Source organism: Phocoena phocoena, chromosome 7 (assembly GCF_963924675.1).
Source record: "Phocoena phocoena chromosome 7, mPhoPho1.1, whole genome shotgun sequence".
Lineage (NCBI taxonomy): Eukaryota > Metazoa > Chordata > Mammalia > Artiodactyla > Phocoenidae > Phocoena > Phocoena phocoena.
In genome coordinates this window covers 107,801,330-107,820,986 of record NC_089225.1, presented here as the reverse complement: position 1 = coordinate 107,820,986, position 19,657 = coordinate 107,801,330, and the positions used below count along the sequence as shown (strand labels likewise).

At 49.3% G+C, this 19,657-nt stretch overlaps 1 protein-coding gene across 2 annotated transcripts in view; it reads right to left on the bottom strand.

The window, feature by feature from the left end:
• DIS3L2 (DIS3 like 3'-5' exoribonuclease 2) overlaps window positions 1-19,657 on the bottom strand; it is a 323,449-nt gene that overhangs the window by 31,508 nt on the left and 272,284 nt on the right. For both annotated transcript variants that reach the window (XM_065880451.1, XM_065880452.1), the window contains exon 13: window positions 7,470-7,549. In XM_065880451.1, the coding sequence (XP_065736523.1) occupies window positions 7,470-7,549 (80 nt within the window). The remainder of the gene's footprint in view (window positions 1-7,469; window positions 7,550-19,657) is intronic.

Below are 19,657 nucleotides of genomic sequence, written 5' to 3'. Positions count from 1 at the left end.
AAACTCGCTGCTGCAGTGGTCCTTACAGGCCTGCAGGCAGTGACAGCTAAGGCTGAGCAAAGTGGAAGGGCGTGAGCTGCCCTGGCAGGCAGCTGGGGAAGGGAGAAACAGGCTGGGTCCAGAAGACCTAGCGGAGGCCTATGGACTGTGGGGGGGCCCACCGGACACCCCCTTCTCCAGGATCATCAGAAGTGTGCTGGTGAGAGGAACACCAGCATTGCTAAGGAGATTGGTAGGAGATTTGCGGGCCACCAAGGACAGCAGAAGAGGCAGTCACAGAGCTGGGCTCATTAACGCCTATGGGGGTGATGGAACCCAAGGTAGCTCAGGCCAGGGGTAACACAACAAGGGTCCCTCTGAACTACAAGTGATGCTACTGCCAGGATTCTTCCCGCTGTGCATCCAGGGGTCAGCAGATGAGAGGAGGAGTCGCATCATGGTGGGGAGGGACTCTCCTGTGCTCCCTTGCCCGACTGTGAACAGACACATGGACATATGTGTCAACCCTGTCCTGAGAAGGATATGACAACCAAGGGCTCAGAACCTCCCAGTGAAGTTTTGAGTCACACCACCAGCTAAGCTGCCAAGACCTGCTGAGGTGCTGGCTGAAGGTGAGAAGAATTCTGAATGGGCAGCAGAGGTGGTAGTCTGTCCCATTAGCATGTCCTTTCTAAGCTCTTCCTCGGGAACAGAGGCCACGGGAGCCACAGAGAAGTTGCTCCCCACACGAGCGGAGAAATGGATCTGTGCAGGGCAAGGGGTGGGCTGTGGCTGCCCACAAGAAGCCCCGTCCGGGAAAACGGCCCTGGCCCTCTGGATCCCTGTGCCCAGGGGTGACTGGGCACGGCAGGGGTCCTGAGGCAGGCCCGCCCCTGTGGGACCTGAGAACAGCACCGTGGGCTGACACTCTGCCTGCCCAGCCCCCTTTCCCCATCCCTCTCCTTCACAGGGGCAGGCCAGAATGGGCTTTGGAATCTGCTAGAACTAGAGGAAAATTCAGGCTCTGCTCTTGACCATGGTGTGACCTAGGGCAGGCTAACCTCTCTGACTCTCAGCCTGGTTTTGTTTTTATTTTATTTAATCTGTAAAACTGTGAAAATAATATAACCTCCTTGACTTTTTTGAAATCTGTAAAACTATAAAAATAAGATCTGTCTTGAATGGTTTTGAAACTAGAAATAACTTGGGTAAGCCCCTAGCCCAGTGCTGGTGAGTTGTGGGCATTCAGGAGGTGGTAGCTCCTATCACTATTATGCTACATGGATCAGAAACTCTACAGGTCGTCAACAAAGTGCAGCCTTGCAATTGTACTCAGCTTCTGCAAGTTTGCTTGGCATATTTAATGCTCTTTATAATTATTATTATGCCCTCCTATCAGGCAAAAAATGGTAGGTAGTGATGTAAATAACTGCAATTACTACTATATTTACAGAATTAAATCAAATGTTTGCAGTCTCTTTCTTCTATGTGTTAGTTCTTCAGAATGCATAAACCATCCAAGGAAACCGTTTTCCCTCATGATAATCCCACAAAAAATGAAAAGACAGAGGCTGGAAAGACAAAGGCTGCGTAGCCAGGTTCCCTCTCTAAAAGGATTCAATTAGGTCCCCCAACCCCTGGGCTAGGCACTAGGGGTACTGAAATAATACACAAAACAAGGCCTTGACCTTAAAAGGACTCAGCGTAGAGGAAGGAGGAGCCAAGTAAACCAGTGCCTGAAGTGCACTGTGATGAGTGCTGAAGCAGAAGCAGAAGCGGACAGGTGTGGCAGAGGACTGCGGAGAAGGCACTCGTGCCTCAGCCTTTCGTGATGGTTGTCAGGGGTTGGAATGGCTTCCCAGAAGAAGTAATACTTGGCTGAGAGTGGAAGGAGAAGTAGAGATTACCCAGATGGGTGTGAGCGGGCGGTGGGAAACAGCGGTGTTCTAGAAACGGGGCATGGCACGGTCACACAGAGACACCTTGCATGCGGCAGACTCAAGATGGTCTGGCAGGATGGAATGTGGGGTACGCTGGAGCAGGTAAGCGTCTAATCACAGAGCTGTCTTCTGGTGATGGGTGCCCAGTCCCTTCCTCTAGCCTATGAGCCCCTGAGGGCCACGCGAGTGTTTATTCAGCTCTGCAGCCTCAGTGACTAGTTCTGTACTGGTACCCAGCAGAAACTCTCTGTATGCCTGTTGAACGAGTGAGTAATCAGACTCACATCTTCAAAAGTTTCTTTAGACTTCTGGTTCTGACAAGATGGTAAACTGAACTGATGTGGACCTTTTTCCCAACACAAACACAAAGAAAAGATGGATAAGATATACCAAAAGAATAATCTAGGACTGAGCATTAAAGAAAGAAGGGAAAATTCCCAGCTACTTGAAATGAAGAGGAAACTAAGTCAAAGCCATAATCATTACCATAGCAAAGGAGGGCCGGGGGTATGAGACCTTGATACAGTTATAGGAGTTAAGGTTTTCGTGCCCACAGGAGGGAGAAGACCTGGCCGGGAACTGGAACTGAAAGCCCTGCAGAAAGCCAGGATCCAGGAAGGGCTGCTGGTCTTTGAACAGGGACCAGGAAGACCTTTCTCACAGCCCAGAGGAATGTCTGTATATGGCGCGGAGGGGAGGCGCTCCTTTGTGGGACGGGATCCCAAGCCTGTACCGCATGTGTGTGTCGAGGCTGAACGCACACTACCCGGGTTCTGGGAATCCTAAGCCAAGAGGCTAACACCAAACTGGCAGAAGACCTACAGAACTCCCAGGATCATGGCAGAACAATGGCAAAGGCAGTGAAAGAATGCATCCACAACCGGGGGCATAGGGGACTCTCACAGTGAACACAATCCCTGCTTAAGACAATCTCCTGATGAAAAAGAACAAACCGTGTGAAAAAATGAACCACCGTAAAGGCAAGTCAATAGAGACTACATATGGGAGAACTGGTACCCTTAGAACTAGAAATAAGCGAATAGTCAGAAAGAGGCTATAAAATGAGTGTAATCAAAATAACTGGAAGAGATGAAAGGAATAGAAATCATAGTGAAAAACTAGGACAGGAAAAAAAGAACAGTAAAAAAAAAATAATGGGCTGATTTTAAAAAGCTCCCAACGGAACTTCTAAAAATTAAAACTAAACACCCAAATCAGGAAGGGGTATCCAAGAGCAGATTATAAACAGCTATAAGGAGACCAGTAAACCGACAGACATTTCTGAGGATGTGCCCCACGGTGCAGTACTGGCAGAAAAGGAGGAGGAAAAAGAGAAAGAATAAGATGGTAGGTTTCTAACAGGAGCTCCAAAAGAACAGATTAGGGAGAATAAAACAGAAAATAGATAATTTCAAAACGGGAAGAACTACACTGAGTCCTAAGCTGTACAGATGAATCTACTCTTAGACGTAACGTAGTAAAATGGCAGAACATCGAAGACAAAAGTAACGTCGCAAAAGCAACCAGAATGAAAAGGCACGTAAAGCTCCCTCAGGCTGCAGAGTGGACGCGCTGGAGGTGAAAGAGCTAAAGGCAGGGAGGGCATTTTGCACAGGCTCGGCCGTCCTGGTGGTGAAGAGGAGGACGGTGGGGAGTACTGTGGACAAAGCTGTTTGTCTGTGCAGGGTGCCACCATCCAGAGTTGCTCCCAAGTCAGAAGCAGTCACTGGCCTCAGTACTGCTCCCACGGCTCTCAACTCTTACCGCTGAAGCGCACCCTGGAGGGTGCTGCAGTGCCGCCTTCTATTTACACAAACTCCTTGAGGTCACAGACCAGGCCCCATTTATCTCTGTCTCCCTAGTGCCTCGCACAATACATTGTATGGAGTAGGGGCTTAATAAATGTTGAACTGAATTCTCATGAATCACTTGTTCACGCTTTTAGGCCTGTTCTTTGCTCTCTGAAGAGACCTCCAAGCCCTAACTGGAAAAACATGACTTTCAACCAGTTCTGGATTCACTGGATTTAACATGCATATTAAAGGCAGGTGAAGTTTCTGCAACAGGGAAAAAGAAGGTGGTCCCCAGGTCTGTGGGTTGCAGCTGGCAGTACCTGTCAGGGTGGTGGGGAGGCCGGAGCCTCACACCTCTTAGATGCAGATTCGAACAGTGTTTGGGAGGCTGGCAGAATAATTCAAGGAGAAGAGCTTTACTAATCGAACCTGAGGCACAACAGGTGCCTCAGCTTCTTTCCCCTAATGACCTCAGAGCTTTAAGAATGCTTACCTGAGAGCCGTGCCCTCCAGAGCCTAAGTCCCACCAGAGATGGACAAGTCCCAGGGCCTGTCCTCCCTGGAGCACAGAGGCTAAACGAGCTTCTTGACGGAGAAGAACGGGATGACATAGAGTCACGGATCGGGGCTACTAGGATATTCCAGGAAAGGAAGCTGACACGAGAGTCCAGGAAGTATAAAAGCGGAGTGCCTACTTTCAGGACTACTCCATTTAATAGGAAAAGGCCACTGGGGAGAACTACCGAGCGCCACAGTACTTACTCAGAAAAACTTCTTTGCTGATGGACTGATTTGGCAGGGATAAATACGAAAATGATTACAAATTAACTGCAGGGAATACCCAGATAAAAGCGGTAGTTTCAGTTATTACATGTACCCAACTAATATTCAGCTAATTTCTTTCATATGTAGAACCTCATCTCTCTGCTGCCGTTGCCTTCATGTAACTTGGCTGAGACAACATGGGCCCCTTAGGGCCTGGGCTGGAATCTCCTCATTTCCTAAACACCAATGTTGAGATTCAGGTAGTCGAGGGAACTGTCCCTAAAAGTAAACAGAGGAACACAGGGCAGAGCCTGGGAGAGAGGAGAAAGTCGCAGGCAAGCTCATGGGGTTCTCCATGCTTGACTTCACAGTTCACGGTGGGGAGGGGAGCCTGCCTTCGGACAGAGCGCTCACAGCTGAGGGCTGTCAGAGGACCGTGCACCAGCCTCTTCCCTACTCAAAACTCTGCCAGCTGCAGCCACGGTGCAGGGATGCAGCCCTGCTGGCACTGGGAAAACAGAAGCGAAGTCATGAGGATTTTTCTGAGACGATTTTTCAGGAGAGGCAGTCAACATTTACTGTGGGCATTCTACGTGCTAGGCCGGCGGCAATGTCTTCCCGTTCAATCCCCATGACAATCATGCCAGAAGAGTTATCATTAGTCCCAATGTTCTTAACAGAAGAAGAAACCTGCGGCTCGGGGAGGTTAGAAAACTTGTCCACGGGTTGAGAATAAACTCCAAGACTGCCTCTAGCAAGAGAGAACGGTAGGGAGGGACCACTGAGGCATCTGATAGGCATACTTTCCGAGATCATGGCTCCTACCCAGTTTCCTACACAAAGGCTTTCTTTTACAGGTCTTTGGTCCAAAGCTTATCAATACTTACAACTCCTACATTATCTCCTGCATTGCTTATTCTGATAATATGCTAGGAGTTGGGAATTAGGCCAAGAAACAGAGTTAGGTTATTTTCTCCGATAGGTTTTAAAGACAATGTAAGTTGTTGTCACCGGACCTCTGAACTGCTCAGACATGAACTTAAAGCTGGTGCCCTTCTCCCACTGAACAAAAACTCTGCCAACCTTATTTCCAAAGAGCAGAGAGTCAGGCCAGAACTGGAGTATGTAAACACCCCTGAGCCTGACACCACTGTGTTTCTGCGGCCACAATCTGTCGTGTGACGGGCTGCCATCCACGGCCACCCAGCTAGCATCAGGGAGCTCAGGGCAGCGCTGACAAGGAAGGCTTATCGCTTACAATTCTCTCACTCCCTAACAATGCTCGCCCCTGCCACCGAGGGACTCGCTCACCTGTCCCCGTCAGTCCTGACCCCAGAGAAGTCTAGCCCTACTTCTCTACTGAACTACGCATTATCAGAAGCTGAGATTGTATCTCTGACACAATGGCCTAGAAATCCTGTAACTGTCTCCCAGAAACAGTGCCATCCAAGAGGAGGGATGATGGTGTTAAAGGATGCTTGGTCAACCTTTTCTGGATGATTAACTTGGTGGGAATTGAGGGTACACGATAGCTGACGATAGCATCCTCCTAAAGATAAATTACGAAGAGGAATAATGCCTTGAAAGTAATCTGAATGGAAATTTGGTCACAAAGGCACACAGTAACCCATCTTCCACCCATAACAGAGCATGAGCTCTTGAGGAAGACGCGAGTTTCTCTTCTGGAAGGTAATGTATGACTCCACTGGCCTGTGCCTATTCGATCCTTCCACTGGATAAAATTAAACAGTTGGATATTCAAACAATTAGTCCTTGAGTCCAGGTTGGGACTATTCTTGTCATCAATGAGGTTTCCAAAAGTAGCAACTTGGGACATCAATTGCCTTTCATCTATTTTCTTCCCCGAATTAATGTGATAACGCTGACGCTGCCTCACACAGCTGTGGCAAGTGACCTTGAACAAGTTACATACATCCCCTAGACCTCAGCTTCTGCAAGTACAACAACAATAAAAGAAAACTCTTCAGGTTACCATGAGAATTAAGTGGGATGACAAACGTAGTGTCCCTGGACTGTGCCTAACACACAGTAGGAGCCCAAGGGTAGCTGCCCTCACCATTCATCAGTCCTTGTCATCATCAGGGCACACGCCCTTTATCTCACTCATCACCACTTTCACTGGCCCACAGACAAAAATACACAGTCAAGGAGGCAGTCCGTGATGAAGAGAAGAGGTGTATAAAACTATGCCAGGCGCCACCTTTCTAATAAGGCCCCAACTTAAACCTCTGTAAGCACCCAGAAGTACCCCGACTCTAAAATCCCCAAGGTAAGGGGGCGGCGAGGGATAAATTGGGAGATTGGGATTGACATATACACACTACTATATATAAAACAGATAACTAATAAGGACCTGCTGTATAGCACAGGGAACTCTACTCAATACTCTGTAATGACCTATATGGGAAAAGAATCTAAAAAAGGAGTGAATATATGTATATGTGTAACTGATTCACTTTACTGTACACCTGAAAATAACACAACATTGTAAGTCAACTATACTCCAATAAAAAATATTTTAAAAATTTAAAAAACTTTTTTAAAGAAAGAAAGAAAGAAAAATTCACAAGGTGGAGTATCACAACAAACCCATAAACACAGTTTAGTCAGACTGAACGACAACAAAAGCCAAAGTCACACAGTGAACCCAGTTAGCAAGCGCGTGATTGGAGATGAAGTGGGTAGGGGAGTATCTAGAGGAGCTGGAGCCTGGAAAGGAGGCTGTGCTTTGAAATAGACTTCTAATACATTACACCTGCTCCTACACAAGTATTCCAAGTCCTATATTGAAGGGCAAAAGAGATTTTACAGGAGAAACATTTTTGTGCCAGCTATTTTCTAGTACAGTCACAAAAAGTGTGATTCCCTCCCTGACAATCCCTTTGTCGGGGAAGCCCAGTGTAAGGAAGGCTATGGGTGCTACCTCTGCAGGACATGGTGAGCTGACACTCTTTCCCACAGAGTGACTTACTTGTTGCTGTCACGGTACTCGTAGACGTGACATCCTTGAGGCAATCCTGTCTCGTGGTCCAGAGTAAAAGCAAGCTTTAGCTGAATAAGGAGAGAAGAGAAAAACAAGTAAGTTTCAGGTAGCATGCTCTATTCATTCTGACAGCTGAAATGAAAAACAACAACAGCAAGACAAGTGAAATCACACTCCCTCAAGATGATGTGTTGTGGAGAACCCGGGTCTGCCCGCTCTGGGAAGAGCCCACACCTTACGGGGACACTGTTGTCAAGGAGGACTGTTACCAGGACTTGACTTCTTCAGTTAGCATGCAACCGATTTTTTTTTATTAAGCACCTACTTTGTGCCAGACACTGAGCTAGCTGATGGGGAAAGAACAGTGAACAGTAAGCAGAGAGGATCTTATGGTCTAGTAGAGGAGACAGACATCAATCACATAATTATGCTGATGAATGGAAAAACTTCTTTTATATATATGAAACTTGGAAATAGGTTCTCTAAAGAAGGAAAAAACCTCCCATGTTTCTATAGAAGTAAATAACCTGACCTAGACTGGGAAAGTGGGAAGGAGGGGTTACCTAGACTGTGGAAAGGATGGATGGGGAGAGAAGAGGGTCCTCCTCAGCAGAGAACATAACATGTATAGAGCCCTCGGTGCAGGAGTTGCAGGAACTGAAGGATGTGTATGGGGAAATGGTGGGCAACGATGCTGGAGAGGAAGGCCAGGGCAGGGTACACAGGACCTTCTCAGCCATGTTAGAGTTTTTGGCCTTTACCTTACTAGCAAAGCGAAGCCTCTGACATGTTTTAAGGAGCAGGTGTGTGACATTACCAAAGTTAAGTTTTAGCAGGATCCCTCTAGCTACTGCATAGAGAAAAGATTGTAGAGGACAGAGCAGAAGTAGGAGCCCCGTGGGAGGCTACCGAGTAGTGCAGGTGAGCGGTGATATGGGCTGGGACGAGAGGGCAGTTGGGCAAGATGGAGGGAAATGGACAATTTGAGATCTCAAGTAAATTTTTAGAAGTAGAATCGGCAGAATATGCTGATGGATTTGGTGTTGGGGAGTGGTGAGGACAGAAAAGAAGAAATCAAGGATGGTTCAAGTTTTTGATTTAAACAACCAGGCAGGTGGTGGTTTCATTGCTGAGTGAGAAGACTGAATGCGGGGATGGGTAGAGAGTCCAAAGTCTGGTTCTGGACATGTTAACATTTTTTTGGCTGTGCCACGAGGCATGTGGTATCTTCCCTGACCAGGGATCGAGCTCGTGCCCCCTGCAACCCTGCAATGGGAGCAGAGCGTCCTAATCACTGGACCGCCAGGGAAGTCCTGGACATGTTAACTTTGAGGCACTCAGTAGCTTTTCCTGATTAGGGAAGGTCAGGAACAAGGAATCTGGTAGTAAGCTCTGGATTCTGTCTTACCCCTAGGTTCTTCATGACATTTTTTCCCCTTAAATTCCATATATATGTGTTAGCATACAGTATTTAAGACACAGACCTACTAGAGAATGGACTTGAGGATATGGGGAGGGGGAAGGGTAGGCTGTGACAAAGCGAGAGAGAGGCATGGACATGTATACACTACCAAACGTAAGGGAGATAGCTAGCGGGAAGCAGCCGCACAGCACAGGGAGATCAGCTCGGTGCTCTGTGACCACCTGGAGGGGTGGGATAGGGAGGGTGGGAGGGAGGGAGACGCAAGAGGGAAGAGATATGGGAACATATGTATATGTATAACTGACTCACTTTGTTATAAAGCAGAAACTAGCACACCAGTGTAAAGCAATTATACTCCAATAAAGATGTAAAAAAAAAAAAAAAAAAAAAAAACCCCTCTGGATTCTGAGGGGAGCGCTCGGGTGTTGCTGGGAAGCCCGAGCTCAGTGAGTTGTGTGTGTCTTGCTAGAGCCCAGTTGGCTATGGCAGCTCTAACATTTCCAAATGCAGGGCCATTCACTAGATTTACAAATTCACTGGGTTTAAAAATCACCAGGGACGGAATTCCCTGGTGGCCCAGTGGTTAGGACTTGGTGCTTTCACTGTGGTGGCCCGGGTTCAATCCCTGGTTGGGGAACTACGATCCTTCAAGCTGCACCGCGAGGCCAAACAAACTAATAATAAGTTAAATTAAATTAAAAAATGAAAATCTCCAGGGAAGTGTTAACTAAACTTAACTGCACGTTAGGAAGATACATTGTTACAACTTTTTTTTGTTGTTTAACTGCAAGGCTGTTGACACAACTAGTGACCTGCATCGTTAGGTGCTGGATGATTTTTCTCCTCCTTAGAGGGAAACGAGCTTGTAGGAATGGTCTGTCCTCTCACTGACCCAGATGAAAATACAAAAACAGAAACAAGCCCTCCTTTACCATCATGGACCCAGGAACTTCAAGTCAAAGGCGTGTTTTCCCCACAGAGCACTGCTTGGATCTTCCAAGCCCTCTTTCAGTAAAACAGAAAACAATTATTTAAAAATATCTGTTAATTACAACCCTTTTTTCTTTACTTCCCTCTCTGTAGTTAAGGTAAGGCCTATATTCATTTAGTCCACTTCACACTGCACTGCTTAGAAATTTTCAAATCCTTCAATTCAGTGATTCAAGTTATGAATTTATGGCTTAGAAAAATTATTATGAACGTAGGAGGAAAAGTGGGGGTTTTTTTGCAAAACTGTTTACCTCAGTATTATTTACTGGAAAGACTCTAAAAAACCAACAATAGCAAAATAGTTAAATAAACCATACTGTAGTCACATGCAGAATAGCAGGCAGCCATTAAACTGTTTATGAAGAACTTTTGTTAACCTGGGAAAGTATCTGGATTAGATGAAAAGCAGCAGGACGTGTACTCAATTCAACAGGAAGAAACTACATTAAAAAAAGAACAAAGAACGCACAGAAGACTGGAACGATATCAAAATGGCAACAGTGATTGCTTTACTTTTTTTGCATTTTCCAAAGTCTTTATGAGAAGCATGACGAGATATAGGCTGTTGTCCTTAGTCATGTAGGAATTATGGGAAACTTCACTCCTGGGGGATTCTCAAGGTCAAGAAACTATATGTACACCAATTCAACAATAAGGTGAGTAAGCAGAGGTGGTGATGGAGATGGGGAGAGAGGAAATGGGACAGAAGAGCCCTCATATTTATTGAAAGCCTACCAAGTAAAGGCTTTCCTTTATCCTGACCACAACCATTTGGTTTTTTGTTTGTTTTATTTTGTTTTTATGTTTTTGGGTTTTCTTGGGGCCGTGCCGCACAGCTTGTGGGACCTTAGTTCCCCGGCCAGAGGTCGAACCCGGGCCCTCGGCAGTGAAAGTGCGGGGTCCTAACTACTGGACCGCCAGAGAAGTACCCCGTGACCACAGCCATGTGAATTCGGTATTACTATTTCCTTTTCATAGGTGAGGAACTTGAGTTGGAAAAAGGTGAAGTAATTTGTTCAAACCACAATTAGAACTGGAATTTCAACCAGAACCTGTGTTCTTGCCACCTTACCAGAATTTTGGACTTGGTGATGGCCCGGAGATAATAAAGTCTGCAAAAGAGAGAGGAGCCAAAGACAATGAATGTCTAAGGGTTTCTGCCTTGGAGAGCCAGGTAGATGCTTCCCGTGATAAGGAGGAATGGCAGGGCCAGGAGTGCTGATTTTAAGGTGCCCAAGAGGTATCTTAGTGGAGGTGACCAGTAGGCAGCTGTGTAAACAATTCTGAATTTTATAAGCAAGACCGTAACCTGGAGGTACAGGTCTGGGAAACTTTGGATGCGAAGACAGATGGCAACTGAAGCCACTGGAGCGGATGAGATGGTCCTGAGAGAGTATGTTGAGTGAAAATGAGGTTTTCGATAGAACAGCTACATTTAAGAGCTGGACACAGACACTGAGAAGGGGTAGCCATGGTGTTCTAAGTTATGACGTTACAGGAGCCAAGGCGGGAACACGTCGTAAGGAGGGAGCACTCAGCAGCGTCAAATCCTTCTAAGAGGTCAAGTAAGAGAGGAACGAGAGGAACGAGCATCTGAACCAAGAATCCGCTGGATTTAGCAACGAGAACCCTCAGGACAGCGGTGGGAGCAGAGGTCAGGGCGTGACGGGCTGACAAATGAGCAGAGCGTGAGGAAGTGGGGATCATGGGTGTTAACTCAGCAAACTGGAGAGTGGCTGGGAAGAGCCAAGGTGAATGGAACGGAATGGGACTGGCTACCAGGATGCGGGATTGAAGGAGAGTGGACTGTAAGATGACAGAGACTTGTTTAAATGCTGATAGAAGGAGGAAATATAGAGGGAGGGGTTGAAGACACAGGAGACAGATGCCTGAGATGACAGGAGGGGGTGGAATCCGACATGCAAGCGAAGACCCTTTCTCACTGCAGCGGTAGGGAAGGCGGGGTGGGGCTGAAGATCTATCTATGGATTTGGTGGGGGGGGGGTATGCGGGCATGGTGGTGGTTTGGAATGTGCCAGCCTGATTATTGTTCTTTTCTAAGAACTAGGAGGCCAAATTACCTGCAAGGAATGGAGGGTTTGGTGAGGGAAGGAACGGAAGTTGGAGGAATATGATGAAAGTTTGAAATTGCTTCTCTGGAGAACAGGAAAAGCAGCTGACCGGAGACGAGCATTAAGGGTTGCCAGGGAGCATTACGGGTCTAGCTGAGGCCACAGGATCTGAGGTCACCGTAGCAACCATCTGTCCAGATGATTTTTTTTCTAGCAACCTAGATGCTGGAATGAAGAAAGTTAGGTGGGTGTGGAGCTGAGCATTTGCCAGAAAGGTCTGAGGGAAGAATAGGTTTGAGGGATCAAGGGAGTAGAGGTATAATACTGGCAACAGATGGATCAGGGACTCTATGGGGAAATAGGCAGGAAATACAGATGGAAGGGACTGACTGGAAGAAAACAGAAGAGTCTGGGTGAAGGAGGTCTTGTATGGAGTTAATATTCTTTGAGTACGTCCTCTGTCCTAGGCACCTTTCACGTGTGACTTTATTTAATCCTCCCAACAACCCTGCGAGCTTGGCTCCTATCCTTACACTGCAGAGTAGTTTAAGTAAATTAGCAAGTAAGTGGCAGAACTGAAGTGCAGTCCATGTTGCTAACCACTGGCCTATACTGGCCTCCGAGGTGTCCATGAGGTCAAGGAGAGGGTTTGTGGGAGTCACTGGGTGAGGAAGTGGGGGGCACTGGAGGCTGTGGTCAGAGAGAAGGCCATGTCTGATCTTGGAGATGGAACGGTCAATCACAAGATGCAAGGAGAAGTCGAGAAACGGAGAGTCAGAGGTTGGGGTGGGGCATGGGGTCCTCCATGAGAGGTCTGATATTCATTCAGGAGGATGAGATGCTGTTGCCCAGATAAACCAGTCCACAAAGCGTGTCCCTGCAGGTGTGTAGGTATGTATGGGTGTGGGAGTAGGCGCCTACTATGTGCACGGTTTAATACATGAATGAATCGGTCCAGCTGGTCCCTAGAGCAGACGTAAGTGCATGTCTAGCAGTCATTTCCTCCTTCCTAATGGTATTCTAGTTTCATTCAGCTATACGCCCTCCCACCCCAGGCCAGGGGATTCAAGGGGAAGCAGATCCAATCTCCGGGGCTGGACCTGGCCGTTCTAAGGTAACCTCATGCACCTTTCAGTAACTGATCAGGAACCCAAGCCAGCCAGTGCACGGCATTTCCTGGCCCTAGGCACTGCTTCAGGAATGGTCATGTGATCCAATGGAGGCCAGTGTTTGCTGGGTGCTTCCGGGCACGAGGGCCAGAACTGCTGCAACTTGCTTGCTACCAGCCTGAGAATGAAGCCAACTCACACAGGAAGCAGACTCAGAAGACTCAGAGAAAAGCAGAGCCAGGGCCTCGATGGAGCTGTGCCCGGTCTCTGCCAGCCTTCCGGGCCTCGGCCGCTCTTTGTGATTTGCTCATTATTTCTCTCGAGGACACCAACACACTCCACTGCCCTGGCTCTGCTCTCTCTAATCCACTCTCCATAACACAGCGGAGCCATCCTTCTAAACACAAGCCTGATGACACTTCCATCTGTAAGGACCTTGATGGCTTCCTGCTGTCTATATGGCGGAAATATATTCATGAATTAAACACGATCCAGGCCCTCTGGGGGTTGGTTGCCCACGTGAACAAATATGGACTGTGACCAAGGGACTGGTGGGGTGGCAAGTGCCGAGGAGGGTATGCCAACCCGGAAGGGCCCCAGGGCAGAAGACGGGCGTCTTGAAGGAGAAACACGAGTCTGCCAGACAGGGAAGAGCGCCCTGGCGTCATCCTGCCGCAAAGCTCTGTGCGTTCCTTCTACAACTGCACAGCTCACCGCATGAGGCTGGACCAAGCCGTGCACACTCTCCTACCTCTGGGCCCCTCCTTGTGCCACGACTGCTTCCAGGGGAGCCCTTCCTGTCTGTCCCAGCAAGATCCCACACATCCTTTGAGATTCTCTCTGTAAAACTGGACCTTCTATTATTCCCTCCTCTGGTAACTGGAGGCAGGGCCGCTCTCCCCAGTGAGTCCGAGGGTTCGGGATGGGTAGCTTCGCCAGGTACCCTGGGCACTCAGTGCCCTTATCTCTGTCCACAGCAGGTGCCCAAAGCATGTCGCTGGGCTGAACTGCAGAGTAGAGATTTGGAGCATCTCGTTTACCTGTCAGCGACTAACTGCTCCAGTCATTTAATTTACAGACACAGGGACTTCCCCGGTGGCACAGTGGTCAAGAATCGCCTGCCAAAGCAGGGGACACGGGTTCGAGCCCTGGTCCAGGAAGATCCCACATGCCGTGGTGCAACTAAGCCCATGTGCCATAACTACTGAGCCTGTGCTCTAGAGCCCGTGAGCCACAACTACTGAGCCCACGTGCCACAACTACTGAAGCCCGTGCGCCTAGAGCCTGTGCTCCGCAACAAGAGAAGCCACTGCAATGAGAAGCCCGCGCACCGCAACGAAGAGGATCCTCCGCTCGCCGCAACTAGAGAAAGCCCGCGTGCAGCACCGAAGGCACAACGTAGCCAGAAATAAATAATTAAAAAAAAATTTTACAGACACAGAATCATGTTCCCCTGCAAGCTCCTAGTCACCCACTTTCATCCGAGTTTGTAATCACTCTCAGCTCTGTAGAGAGATTCTGCCGCACGTGTGCCACCCCTCAGTCGCTGTGCCACCAGACTACAAGCAGTGGCTCAAATCCTCTCGGTGCCCAGAGGCTCCCATCTTGCCAGTGCCTATGAAGAGGCACCCGGTCCTTCACTGAACAGTATTTACTGAATACGTCCCATGAGCCTAGCGTGGCAAGGAAACGGGCAGGCCTACAGGCTGCCATCTGTGCCAGTGCGGGCTCTAATCAAGGTCTGCAGGGGTCCATCCACAGAGTGGCTCAGCTTGGAACGCTGGCCTGCAAGGATGACAGCTACTCCGAGATTTCATGAGGTCCGGCTTTCCCTTTCCAGAGGCAGCTGCCATTGTCAAGCAGAAGAGCCTGCTATGAGTCAACCTCTTCCCTGGGAGGACAGTTTCCAACCGCACAACATCCCTGGTACTGGGTAAGGAGGGAAGGCAGCAAAGGGCCCACGAGGCAGTGACAAGGCTGCTCTGTCAGCCTCTTGCAGCAGAGGAAGGAGGCCTTTAAATGGGTCTAGTTAGAGACAAGCCTTTCCTCTGGACAAAGGACAAGCCAATCTCTCTCAAGCAGGAAAGAGAAGAGCCTTCTGCTTTCAGGGGCTCAGGCCAGGCCACAGAGGAGGGTAGGCCCTGGGCAGCTGGAGCGTGAGACTCCTGCTGGGAGCCCTCCTGCCTCAGGGAAACCGGCACCGTGGGCGAGCTGACGGAGCCTGCGTGAGTGGAACGGGCCGCAGTCCTTCCCCACGGGCTGTGGGAACGTGGGGGTAGAGGCCCTACGGGGGTTGGTAGCTCTGCAAAAGGTCCTCCTGCAGCCCCTCCGGGTCTAGGGCAGGAGAGGGAGGCAAGGGAGGCCACGGGGCCATCCTCCCAGCTGGTGACAACAGGTGAGCGGTAAGAACGACCGATTCAGGACTAACGAAGGCTTCCTCAGGGTTCTCAGACGTTGCTTGAGGAAGAGCCTTTAGGTGAACCTAAGGGGAACGCCCCAGGCTAGGCAGCAGAGGGTTCCATAGAGTCACTTACTGTAACCATAAAGGAAGCATGACCTTACTCTACCCCAGCCCAGTGAAGCCAACGGGCCAGATTACATTCGTAAGAATAACTGAGAAAGAGTAACAGGACGGGACAGGAAAGGTGGCTGAGGGGTGGCTTGCTAGATGTGCCCCTGGGCTAATGAGCAGATTGGTCCCTCATCTGCTCAGGTGTGCGGCTGGCTTTCCCAAACAGCCACATTCCTGGAGAACACACACACAGGCCACTTGGTACTAAACTCCATCAGCTGAGTAATACCAGCTCAGAGCCTTTGGTGCTTCTGAAAACGCTGGCCTTTGGTAGGGTAAGAGATGGTAGGGTAGGTAAACGCTGGCCTTTGGTAGGGTAAGAGATGGTAGGGTAGGTAAACGCTGGCCTTTGGTAGGGTAAGAGATGGTAGGGTAGGTAAACGCTGGCCTTTGGTAGGGTAAGAGATGGTAGGGTAGGTAAACGCTGGCCTTTGGTAGGGTAAGAATGGTAGGGGAGGTAAACGCTGGCCTTTGGTAGGGTAAGAGATGGTAGGGGAGGTAAACGCTGGCCTTTGGTAGGGTAAGAGATGGTAGGGGAGGTAAACGCTGGCCTTTGGTAGGGTAAGAGATGGTAGGGGAGGTAAACGCTGGCCTTTGGTAGGGTAAGAGATGGTAGGGGAGGTAAACGCTGGCCTTTGGTAGGGTAAGAGATGGTAGGGTAGGTAAACGCTGGCCTTTGGTAGGGTAAGAGATGGTAGGGGAGGTAAACGCTGGCCTTTGGTAGGGTAAGAGATGGTAGGGGAGGTAAACGCTGGCCTTTGGTAGGGTAAGAGATGGTAGGGGAGGTAAACGCTGGCCTTTGGTAGGGTAAGAGATGGTAGGGGAGGTAAACGCTGGCCTTTGGTAGGGTAAGAGATGGTAGGGGAGGTAAACGCTGGCCTTTGGTAGGGTAAGAGATGGTAGGGGAGGTAAACGCTGGCCTTTGGTAGGGTAAGAGATGGTAGGGGAGGTAAACGCTGGCCTTTGGTAGGGTAAGAGATGGTAGGGGAGGTAAACGCTGGCCTTTGGTAGGGTAAGAGATGGTAGGGGAGGTAAACGCTGGCCTTTGGTAGGGTAAGAGATGGTAGGGGAGGTAAACGCTGGCCTTTGGTAGGGTAAGAGATGGTAGGGAAGTAAACGCTGGCCTTTGGTAGGGTAAGAGATGGTAGGGAGGTAAACGCTGGCCTTTGGTAGGGTAAGAGATGGTAGGGAGGTAAACGCTGGCCTTTGGTAGGGTAAGAGATGGTAGGGAGGTAAACGCTGGCCTTTGGTAGGGTAAGAGATGGTAGGGAGGTAAACGCTGGCCTTTGGTAGGGTAAGAGATGGTAGGGAGGTAAACGCTGGCCTTTGGTAGGGTAAGAGATGGTAGGGAGGTAAACGCTGGCCTTTGGTAGGGTAAGAGATGGTAGGGTAGGTAAACGCTGGCCTTTGGTAGGGTAAGAGATGGTAGGGAGGTAAACGCTGGCCTTTGGTAGGGTAAGAGATGGTAGGGGAGGTAAACGCTGGCCTTTGGTAGGGTAAGAGATGGTAGGGAGGTAAACGCTGGCCTTTGGTAGGGTAAGAGATGGTAGGGAGGTAAACGCTGGCCTTTGGTGGGGTAAGAGATGGTAGGGGAGGTAAACGCTGGCCTTTGGTAGGGTAAGAGATGGTAGGGTAGGTAAACGCTGGCCTTTGGTAGGGTAAGAGATGGTAGGGAGGTAAACGCTGGCCTTTGGTAGGGTAAGAGATGGTAGGGGAGGTAAACGCTGGCCTTTGGTAGGGTAAGAGATGGTAGGGAGGTAAACGCTGGCCTTTGGTAGGGTAAGAGATGGTAGGGGAGGTAAACGCTGGCCTTTGGTAGGGTAAGAGATGGTAGGGGAGGTAAACGCTGGCCTTTGGTAGGGTAAGAGATGGTAGGGAGGTAAACGCTGGCCTTTGGTAGGGTAAGAGATGGTAGGGAGGTAAACGCTGGCCTTTGGTAGGGTAAGAGATGGTAGGGAGGTAAACGCTGGCCTTTGGTAGGGTAAGAGATGGTAGGGAGGTAAACGCTGGCCTTTGGTGGGGTAAGAGATGGTAGGGGAGGTAAACGCTGGCCTTTGGTAGGGTAAGAGATGGTAGGGTAGGTAAACGCTGGCCTTTGGTAGGGTAAGAGATGGTAGGGAGGTAAACGCTGGCCTTTGGTAGGGTAAGAGATGGTAGGGGAGGTAAACGCTGGCCTTTGGTAGGGTAAGAGATGGTAGGGGAGGTAAACGCTGGCCTTTGGTAGGGTAAGAGATGGTAGGGGAGGTAAACGCTGGCCTTTGGTAGGGTAAGAGATGGTAGGGGAGGTAAACGCTGGCCTTTGGTAGGGTAAGAGATGGTAGGGAGGTAAACGCTGGCCTTTGGTAGGGTAAGAGATGGTAGGGAGGTAAACGCTGGCCTTTGGTAGGGTAAGAGATGGTAGGGGAGGTAAACGCTGGCCTTTGGTAGGGTAAGAGATGGTAGGGGAGGTAAACGCTGGCCTTTGGTAGGGTAAGAGATGGTAGGGAGGTAAACGCTGGCCTTTGGTAGGGTAAGAGATGGTAGGGAGGTAAACGCTGGCCTTTGGTAGGGTAAGAGATGGTAGGGAGGTAAACACTGGCCTTTGGTAGGGTAAGAGATGGTAGGGGAGGTAAACGCTGGCCTTTGGTAGGGTAAGAGATGGTAGGGAGGTAAACGCTGGCCTTTGGTAGGGTAAGAGATGGTAGGGAGGTAAACGCTGGCCTTTGGTAGGGTAAGAGATGGTAGGGGAGGTAAACGCTGGCCTTTGGTAGGGTAAGAGATGGTAGGGAGGTAAACGCTGGCCTTTGGTAGGGTAAGAGATGGTAGGGGAGGTAAACGCTGGCCTTTGGTAGGGTAAGAGATGTGTGAAGAAGTTTAGCAATTGCCTGTCTCGTCCACAACAGCTCCAAGATGACCTCTGGCAGGCAACCGGCTCCCTTTCTGGCCAGGGGCTGGACGGCACTTGCAGGCCGGGCATAAAAGAGTGGGTCCCCTCTCTGCAGGCTGCTCCGTGACCAAACAGGGGCAAGCTCCACGGCCCACCCCGAGCTCCTCTCACAGGGGAGTAATGAGAGAGGTAGCTGGTGAAAGCAGAGTGCTGGTTCTGTGGGCAGCATTGCTCCAGTTCAAACCAACATGGGTTCTCCGGGAGGCCAGTGAGCTTGCTTCAATCTGCTAGCTATTAGGACCAAGGTTCAAATGCGGGTCAAAGAGCAGACTGGGAAGCCTCCAGCCTCTGCATGGCCGACTCTTCCCCTCACAGTCCACTGGTCTTGCAGGGTGTCCAACTCTTCCTTAAGCTGAAAGTGGCAAACCCCATCATAGTTCGAACATCTGAGGTATGCCATTTACGGCATACTTAAAAAGAAGAGGAAAAGTCACCTCTACCTGAGCCTTGGTTTTGCAATTGAAAAATCTTATTAGAAGGAAATCTTCACATTCTCTGAGGTGATCTTTAGTTTCTCTTCTTTAGTTTTCGTTGTTTGGTTTGGATTTCCTAAGCATTATTTTTTTCCCCATCTCCTCTCTGCTTTCTTTTATAAGACAAAGATGCTGCGGACTTGGCTTTCGCTTGGTTCACAGTGACTCTACGGCAATGTATTAAGTTTCTTTCTCCTAAGTCCACTGAAGTCTTTTTGGACTTGGAGAAAGCTTTTTAAGAAAGAACTTGCTCATTCAGCAGGATTTTCCTCCCCACCCCAAGCTCTGGTTCTGACCTGGAAAAAATAAGAGTGAGAAAGTGCAAGAGAATCCTGCAGTCCTGCACAAACCACAAAAAAGAGCCTCGCTCCAGTAACGTAATCATGGAGATTTCTGGCACCTTGGTCTTTCAAGAAAAATACATCCATCTGCTGGCACAGGGACCCATCAAACTAAATCCTGTTCAGCATGGAGTTCCCGATTCATTAGTGTTGGAAAGTCTATAGCGAGGCTGGCCGCTCCCACTGGATGACGCCTCCCTGCAGCGCCGTCTGTAAACCCCACAGCTGTGTTTTCACTTAAAGCCACTTCTCCTGACTCCATTGCACCTT